Here is a 9,762-nt window from a genome sequence, read left to right as displayed (position 1 = left end):
AGTCAGTGAGAATTGAAGATAAGATCTGGTTTTACGCTACAGACATTTGTCTATGATTTGTGGTGACTAAGTAATAAGATATAGGTTTTGTTAGTGTCAAAGACGTATCGATTAGTTGGCGGCAGCAAAATGTTTAAATAATTAATGGGGGTTGAGTTTAAAACAATTTCGTATCGGTCTCAGTAGTTTTATAGTTAGATGGACTTAGACATATTACTAGTTTATATAAACGATTACATTTGTAGTTATTTATCTCAGGTTAGCCATAAAAAAGACAAAACAATAGATGACAATAGATATCATACTATCAAGATAATTTAAAATATCTAATTCTGATATTGACAATTGAAAAAATTAATCCGTGCAGTATATTAAAAAAAGGTATCAGAAAAAAAAAACCGTTAAACGTATCTTAATAAAAGTATGTTAAGAAATATCAATTAATCAATTAGTACATAAGAATTACAACAGTTATTTTTATACGGCGAATAAATGGCTAAGATTTTTCAACTTGTTTGCTCTTTAATGTGGCTAGGACTAGTGATGGAGGAGGAATATCTATATAGTCTATATGTTTGTGTGCTTTCGTCTCATGAATTAAAATCTTTCGGTAATATTCGTAATATTTTTAAGCGTGCTACAAAGCTGCGGTTATAAAACTTGCGCCCACCGTGTTGTAGCTGATTGGCCGACGTGTTTACGCGTACGTTAATAGCGAGCGTGAATTTTATCGGCTACGCAACAACATTTAATTTCCTCTGAATCACCTAATCGCCCAGCCAAAGTATGAATCGTATTGGAACGGGCAAGTCTCAGCTTTTGGTCGCGATGCCACCGCGGTGGCCGCATGCAATATTTTCGCTCTGTGTAACCGCAGCGTAATGAACTCGTTTTTTTTTTCAAAGTATAAATACAATAAACCTTTGAAATCAATACGAAAATAAAACAGTTTGCGTACGTTTAATAAAAAATATGAATAATGCCGTATATTTTTAATCAATTTATTATTTCTCAATACGAATTAAGTATTTGATAATAATTATATTAATAAAGTTCTTAGTGATATATTGCGATTTAGTATATTTTATACATTTATAATCGATACTTATCTTTTGACTTGTGGCACTTATATTTAATATGACAGTTGGCAGTGAACAGACGTCATACACAAAATACACAATCATACAATATAATCAAAGGTTTTTTCGAGTGTTAGATACCCGCATTTTATTTACCGTAACTGTGATACGTTTAGTTTTAGTTTTGATATGGATCAGTTTATTTTTATATGATTTATTTGACGCTGTACACTCGGTTATTATCCGTGTATTGGTTTATCAAACATTCCGTTTAGAAGAGACATTTTATTTCAACCAATGTGCAGTTATAATACAATTTGATCCCCCTAAGTCTTCCTGAATTCCATGTTTTAAGTGTTTAACTAAATTAAGGCATTATTTATTTATTGGACGCTAGTTTTGTGATTTAGAATGAGTCGAGAAAATAATATTTTTGCATTGAAATAATCATAAATAACCACCGACGGGAATATAAGTTCCCATAAATTTCGCCAAATTGGATTAAAATAATTATTTAAAAAAATAAGGTATTTTAAGATACTTATTTAGATATGATTTTTCTATAGCTATTTTGGAAGAGTTAGTCTTTTTATAAAAGGTAATTAAAAAAAACACTTTTACAGCGTTAAAATATATTGTAATGAAGAATGTATGAAAAGACGTTACAAAGTTTGATATATTATGGGTCGAAATTATCCCGTTATATTACACTCTATAATATAACGTGACTCAAAGTTGCCATTATAATAAATTATTAAATGTACTCGGAGAAATACATTTTGTAAACAATAAATTATACTAAAACTTATTAAATTGAATTGTATGCATTTTTCTAGCCCTGGTAATTTATTTTACTTGAAAATAAAGTACATCGTTGTAACAAATTTTGGTATCAATTTCGGCATTGTCAAGGATTTTCTTAATAAAAATAAATAAATCATAATTTCATTAATAACTATTGCGGTTAGTATTCCGATTCGAAGAATGCTCGATTTGTTTTGGGAAGACTTATTGTCGGCCATACACCTCGAAATCACGTTACCAACGGGGTTGGGAACTGATATCTTTGAAAAACACGTCGAGTATTACTCGAGAAATAACACGAGTTCAATTGGTATAGTTGGTAATATTATGAACACTTACGATTCATTTAGTAATAGTGTTATCATGTTTTAATATGCAATAGAATAATGCGTTTGTATTTAATAAGTTATTGATATTTGTGTGAAAAATTATGATTATTTTGGTTTGTGTATTTTTTTGGTTGTGAATGTTTGATTTTTTTTTAGCATATCTATATAACAGTTTCAAGAAAATATTTTTTATTTGAATTCGCTGCAACTTTAGTTTTAGATATTTCAAAGATTATTTGGTGTTGCTACTTAATGAATGTTTCCAGATAAAAAATGTGATGGTTGAATGTGATATGGATTTGGACAACATTAGTTTATATTATAAGCGATATTCCTATATTTTATTAAGGATTAGCTGTATGTCAATGTTTTGTAATTCTTGCATAACAATAAATATAATTAAAAAAAATATCCTGTATTTTATTTTGTGCGTTACTAATACAATAGGCTTAGTCATGTAGAGGGGTGGACACGGTCCCTTCAGGAATCCGATCCAAAGATTTTTTAAATATAATTAGTTGATTAAATTGTAGATTTTGTACATCATTTCCAAATAGTTTAATAGTAATTTCCCTCTATAAGGGTTTACGTACTTACAATTAATCATATAAAATGTTAACTATTATTTCGTTATTACTTCTAATAAACTTCATAATGATGATGAATGAAAAATAAAAAATAAAGTAATGTTCTATAATTCGTTTATTTCAATAAAAATATAACGAATACATTATTCTAATTGTATTCAAATGTATAGTGCACCATTTTTTTAAATATTTATTTACTATATAAATAAAAAACATGGCAATTTTTAAGTATTGTTAAAAATATTGTAACTGATCTCGATTAATCTCTATACAATATGTTTTTATTCGTCTAATAATATTAAAATCATGTACAATAAGCTACATAATATAACATGTAAAGTTATTCTCAATACTTCATCTTATCAATATAATGTCTTAAAGGACGGATGAGTTGCATTGGTTAATACATTTCATAACACTTACGATTGTTAAAATATAAAAATACAACAATAGATCAAAATATTGCATCATATAAACTTGTGCAAAGAAATTATAAAATAATACAAGTTATAATCCGCGCGCAATGTATGATGACGCTAGATAGGGGTGCGACCTTTTGGAACGGAGACACACGCGTTACTTATTCGTTGGTGTCGATGATTGCTCGTAATTTGTTATTTACTCCATTATTTTATAAATGATATTTATAATAGTGGTTTTGTAAAGTCAATAACGCGAAATTATTTTAGGAGTTATACATACAAACAAACAATCGAACACACACACTTCAGTAACAGCCTGTTAATGTCCCACTGCTGGGCTAAGGCCTCCTCTCCCTTTTGAGGAGAAGGTTTGGAGCTTATTCCACCACGCTGCTCCAATGCGGGTTGGTAGAATACACATGTGGCAGAATTTCAATGAAATTAGACACATGCAGGTTTCCTCACGATGTTTTCCTTCACCGTTAAGCACGAGATGAATTATAAACACAAATTAAGCACATGAAAATTCAGTGGTGCTTGCCCGGGTTTGAACCCACGATCATCGGTTAAGATTCACGCGTTCTTACCACTAGGCCATCTCGGCTTACACACACACACTTACATAGACATAATCCACTAAACATTTTGTTAACGCTTCTTCGCTCGAGAACTGTCATTTTGATATATTTTGACAAAGTTACATCCCATTCTCATAGCGCGCGTATACTTTGACAAAGTTACATCCCATTCTCATAGCGCGCGTATACTTTGACAAAGTTACATCCCATTCTCATAGCGCGCGTATACTTTGACAAAGTTACATCCCATTCTCATAGCGCGCGTATACTTTGACAAAGTTACATCCCATTCTCATAGCGCGCGTATACTTTGACAAAGTTACATCCCATTCTCATAGCGCGCGTATACTTTGACAAAGTTACATCCCATTCTCATAGCGCGCGTATACTTTGACAAAGTTACATCCCATTCTCATAGCGCGCGTATACTTTGACAAAGTTACATCCCATTCTCATAGCGCGCGTATACTTTGACAAAGTTACATCCCATTCTCATAGCGCGCGTATACTTTGACAAAGTTACATCCCATTCTCATAGCGCGCGTATACTTTGACAAAGTTACATCCCATTCTCATAGCGCGCGTATACTTTGACAAAGTTACATCCCATTCTCATAGCGCGCGTATACTTTGACAAAGTTACATCCCATTCTCATAGCGCGCGTATACTTTGACAAAGTTACATCCCATTCTCATAGCGCGCGTATACTTTGACAAAGTTACATCCCATTCTCATAGCGCGCGAACTATAGAACATAAATAATTGAGAACAAACATAAAAATTACTCCCTATGTCATACGTATCTGATATTGACACGTATTATGAGCATGTCATCTTTCACAAAGCCGTTCCTAATCACATCACTTACGACCGCATATTCCGTGTAACCGAAGCCCCTAACACATATTTCAGCGGTCGGCCTCTTGAACGCTATGAGGTTGGAGTTGGACATCATGGTGTCCCTCTGCGTCATGTCGGGGTCGTACTGGTTGATCATGGCGAAGGTAATGCGTCCGTTGAACGGCCATTCTAAGCAGTGGTCATATTCAGTCTTCATCAGGTGCACGTGGAGCGCGAAGCAGTGAGGATTTTGGGGGGATATGTTTAGACGGACGCAGAATCTGTAAAAAAATTAAGCCTTAGAGATTTTTTTTATTGTTTATAATATAATATATGTATGTATAAAATTACCTGTAACCATTTGGTGAGGTATAAAATCCAGGGCTGTACAACATTTTGAAGTTATCTTTCAACATGGCGTCGAGTCTCGTCTTGAAGTTGTCGATCTTCCAGATGTAGTTTCCCATACAGTAGCGGAGGAGCATGTCATTGTTTTGTTTCATCTTCGCCACCGCGAATGCAGAGAGCTGCTTCGACATGTTAGCTATTACTATATCCTGCTCACGATTTCTTTGTTCCAATACTACAACCCTCTCATACAGTGCCCTAGGGATTAAGTACAACATTATATATAGTCTATTTCATTCCATTCTTCAAGAGTCAAATAAACATCATTAAGGTTGAATTTACTTGATAACATTGGTCGAGATCTTGTTTAATCTATGATGTAATCGCGAAAAAAAAAAATTGAATTAAAACTTATTTACACATTATTTTAGCAATATAATGTATCCATTTTATGATGCAGGTTTCCTTACAATATCTTCATTCAAAATCAGATGTAAATCCACCAATTTTTCTTTTATATAATAATAATTAAAACATATTTTACACATGATTTAAGCCGTACGTTACCTTATAAGAGCGCTTGTATTACTAAGTGGGGCGGAGGTGCTTTGTTCACCATTTTTGTCCGGTGCCTCCCACAGGCACATAGCCTCTTGTTCTTTTGCATCCATACTAGCATTTGATATATCGCTGTCTATTTGAATCTTGGAATATGCATTCATTAGGAACTAAAAGTAAAAAAATAATTATAAGTTATGGAAAAATAAGTAAATGACACTTTGTATGTCCCTTGCTAGGAATAGAATTCTTCTTTGCTTGAAGAGGCTGTTTGGAGTTTACTCCATCACTCTGTTTTATTATGGGTGTGTGGATATACTTGAGGTTGAACCACATCCAACATGTGCAGGTTTCCTCTGATGTTTTCCTTAAACGCGGAGCACGAAATTAATTATATATATAATAAATGTATTATATAGACACAAACGAATGATATGAAATGGTACGGCTTTTGCATATGTAATCTTCGGTTAAGATTGAAGTGTTAAAACTTAACTATTTAATTAATAAATAAAACAATATATATTTTATTTATATTAAAATTATTTCTTATCATAAAATAAATGCTTTTTAATTTTTTATGTTATTTCTAATTGATGTTTTATTTGATCTCGACTTACACTCATATGATTTTGAATGTCATTATGCAAATGTGCATTCATGTCTTCTTGACTATCAAAGGTTTCTTTGCAGCCGACGGCATGGAATGAGCAAGGAACCCTGACTGTGGATTGAGATGACACCTCGGGTTGATTAAACTCACACACAGCGATATGATTATCTAGATCGAGTGGTGTCACTTTGACTGAACAACCTGAAATTATCAAAAAATATAAAGCATTAAAAATAAACATTTCGGCCATTTTCAACGGACACTAACCACTGAGCAGTCAATTTCATAGTACACAAATACAGGTGCAATTTCTATTGCCTTCATTTTTATAATGCAATGGGTTTGCAATTCAACAACGACAACAAAGACAAGCTTTGAGTTTAGGCACAGAGGTAATGGATTAAAATGTTTACTGAGACACGGGAGAATAAATATTGTTAACTGAGAATTTCTCTGCAGAAATTCCGATAATGTTTTATTATTTTTCCAATATTGGAGTACCAGTACCGGAAAAATAATTATTTCAACAAAATATAAATCGCACCAAGAATATGCTATAAAGACATTGAAATATCAGAAGACATTTTGTGTTTATTTATTTTTGATGCAATACCTTTAGCTGCAAACGGACATGACATTCTTTGTTCTTGAATTTCCCTTTTTGTGTAATTGTCAGGAAAAATATCAACTTTCATACTGAGATTTATGTTGTCTATCGGACAATGACCGCTGTTTCTGAAATGAGATAGAAATAATTATGATTATTACAAATTGTTGTTACTTGATGTATTATGAATAAGAGCCTATTCATATCCCACAGCTGGGCAAAGCTTTCATTTCCTGTTGCGTAATAGATCACCAGTAAGTTTTCACCTTTACTCAAACTGAAACTAACACTGGAATAAGGATAAGCTACTATTATAATGCCAAACCAGCTGCCGATCAAGGAATCTAACATGGAACATCTTTTGAAAATAAACAGCACACTTATCCTTTATATGGAGATATTAAAGATTATTTAAATATAATGTATATATTATTTCTTACTAATATTATAAATGCAAAGTAAGTTTAATATGCTTTTATGTCTTAACTAGTTAACCAAACATCATGAAATTTTGCATACACGTTTTTAGGGGTACAGAGAAGGACATATTATACCTAACACCTCGAGCCTCTGCCTGGTGAGGCCGCAGGTAGATTAGTAAATAACAATTGTTTAAGAATTTTATGATAAGATTTAAACAAAATCAAAATCTTTTATTGAGGTAAGAACTATAATTACTCAATAATTATGTTTATAATTGTTGATATACTCACTGTAACCATGAAGTGATACAACTTTTACAAAATTTGTGCCCACAAGTCGTTATAACTGGATCCCGTAACCAGTTGAGACATACTGGGCATTCGTACCTGGATTCAGGCTGGTTACTTAGCACTGTTTCATTTAAAGTCGTTATACCCATAGGCTGAAATTTATAAAGATTTAGAATAATATTATAATGCTTTATTAAATTTAAACATTACTTTAAAATTTAAAAATAAAATGTTTGAAATATTGTATTGAGCTTATTATTGCAGTCACAATATAGTAAATATGTAAAAACAATTTTTACATATTTAGCTCTACCTTAGTTCTCTACCTCTAAATTGAGGGCGTGTTATTTTATATTGTTAAGTTTTATGTTTTCAATACTATAACTTCATTATATTTATACTTACGGCGATACCTTCCGATGCATTTTTAATTTTATTTGGATCCATTTTACTACATTAATTTTCTCTAAGTTAAACTTATTTTGTTTAATTTAACCAAAACAGTATGTAAATGCCATAATGACTAAGTTACTGTCAGTGTCAAAGAGCTTAAAAATTTCTGAGAACTGATAGTGATGAGGATGACTTTGCTAAGTGTTGCCCTTACTTTATTCACTCCTTTGTCGTTACAGTATTTTACTACTAATGTATTTTAAAACGTTTAAATAACTAATAATTATAAAGTAAAACTTAACTTAGTTCATTTATAATAGCTATTTATTGTCAATTTGCTCTTAAGAGCAGCAGTTTATTTAATTACTCATTAGTAACATATAAAATCATTTATTTTGAAATTTATTTTCGCGTAAAAACATATTTCATTGTATCTTTTGTAATGGAACGTATGACGTCAAGTGACGTATCTAAGTACCGTTAGCAACGCTACAGTCAAGTCAAGATATTGTTTTACAAGTAATTCAAATACTGCCCAGGCCTTCGTTCAGAAAAGAGTACTTGTTGGTTCTTCTCGGTAGAAATATTTACATTCCTGTCTCATGGTAAATTTCTGTAACAAGATGGTTCAAAATCACTGGTGGTAGAGCTTTGTGCAAGCTCGTCTGGATAGGTACCACCCACTCATCAGATATTCTATAACAAAACAGCAGTACTTGGTATTGTTGTGTTCCGGTTTGAAGGGTGAGTGAGCTAGTGTAATTACAGGCACAAGGGACATAACATCTTAGTTCCCAAGGTTGGTGGCGTATTGGTGACGTAAGCGATAGTTACCATTTCTTACAATGCCAATGTCTATGGGCGTTGGTTACCACTTACCATCAGGTGGTCCCTATGCTCGTCCACCTTCATATTCTATAAAAAAGTGCTTGTAAGAACCTACTTAAGTATTATGTAAAATTTTTAAAAAAGAAAACAGTAACATAAAAAATAATAGACCGCATTAATAAATGCATATTTATTGTAATGTAACACTGATTTGCTTTTATTCTATACACTACAAAGTTGCATAAAATAATTTTGTTATGAATTCAGTACCGATAAAGGGTTTAAATATTGGATGGAGTATTAAAATCATTTCGCTCATCTCTCAAATAAAGCCGCACTGTTCTTGTACTTGATTTACCTAGACATTACCTGTCCATTTACCTGTCAGTCCGCGTGGCACGTTGTTTCCTTAAAACTGAACTAAATCACATTTCTAAAGGAAACTCTCAACCAATTTTCATTCTAAGTGTCTTACATAAAAGGGTTATTGTTGACTGGAACAGTTGTAAGTATTAAATTCAGCGTAGGTCGTGTTAAGCAACGTTCCATAGAGCTGAGCGGCTTACATAAGGCGATAACGCCAGTTTATAATTCCGTCCGAACACGACTCTTGCGCAGAAATCATGCCAACAAATTGAGGTATAAGTTCCGTTGATTCATAAGCGAAATCCTTGAGCAACTTCGCGGACGTAACAAATGATTAAGCATACATCTTTTGCATTGTTCCTATTGCGCCAGTCAGCTCTTGCATAGAAAAGCGGTATATACATTACAAGTACCAAATGTTATCTTCCGATTTATATTTTGGCAATTTTTTAAAATAATCGCCTAGATTGTCGTTATGTTAAACATAAATTAACGTTTAAATGTACTTGTCTTTATTATAGGGTTCGGTGGTGAAGGCCGTCATCAAAAATCGTAAGGAAATCTGCATATATCGGATAAAAGTCTGCGACATGTTTATTGACCAAGGCGCATTAGCGAAGCGTGACGAAATAAGCTCTAAACCTTCTCTTCAAAAGGAGAGAAGGCCTGGCGGTAGAATGTTGACAGGCTGTTTAC

The 9,762-nt window shown here is 32.6% G+C and overlaps 1 protein-coding gene across 1 annotated transcript; it reads right to left on the bottom strand.

The window, feature by feature from the left end:
* Nucleotides 1-2,985: 2,985 nt before the first annotated feature.
* Nucleotides 2,986-8,018, bottom strand: LOC126768147 (TNF receptor-associated factor 4). The gene is made up of 7 exons (XM_050486083.1): nucleotides 7,885-8,018; nucleotides 7,480-7,631; nucleotides 6,773-6,894; nucleotides 6,167-6,360; nucleotides 5,556-5,716; nucleotides 4,992-5,246; nucleotides 2,986-4,921 (listed from the first exon to the last, which is right to left on the bottom strand). Exons 1-7 carry the CDS (start codon nucleotides 7,924-7,926, stop codon nucleotides 4,594-4,596), a joined length of 1,254 nt encoding a protein of 417 aa, XP_050342040.1. The 5' UTR covers nucleotides 7,927-8,018; the 3' UTR covers nucleotides 2,986-4,593.
* Between the last annotated feature and the right edge of the window lie 1,744 nt (nucleotides 8,019-9,762).

The sequence above is a fragment of the Nymphalis io genome, chromosome 4 (genome assembly GCF_905147045.1).
Source record: "Nymphalis io chromosome 4, ilAglIoxx1.1, whole genome shotgun sequence".
Taxonomy (NCBI): Eukaryota; Metazoa; Arthropoda; class Insecta; order Lepidoptera; family Nymphalidae; genus Nymphalis; species Nymphalis io.
The sequence above is the reverse complement of the archived record's forward strand: the minus strand, read 5'-3'. Positions and strand labels throughout refer to the sequence as shown.

What these genes read in the sequence shown, in the direction of transcription:
- LOC126768147 (XM_050486083.1), bottom strand. Translation starts at nt 7,926, where the DNA reads ATGGATCCAAATAAAATTAAAAATGCATCGGAAGGTATCGCC. An exon ending in ACATTCAAAATCATATGAGT is followed by an intron (nt 5,717 to 6,166) that starts GTAAGTCGAGAT and finishes TTTTACTTTTAG; the next exon opens with TTCCTAATGAATGCATATTC. An exon ending in ACCTCACCAAATGGTTACAG is followed by an intron (nt 4,922 to 4,991) that starts GTAATTTTATAC and finishes ATTTTTTTACAG; the next exon opens with ATTCTGCGTCCGTCTAAACA.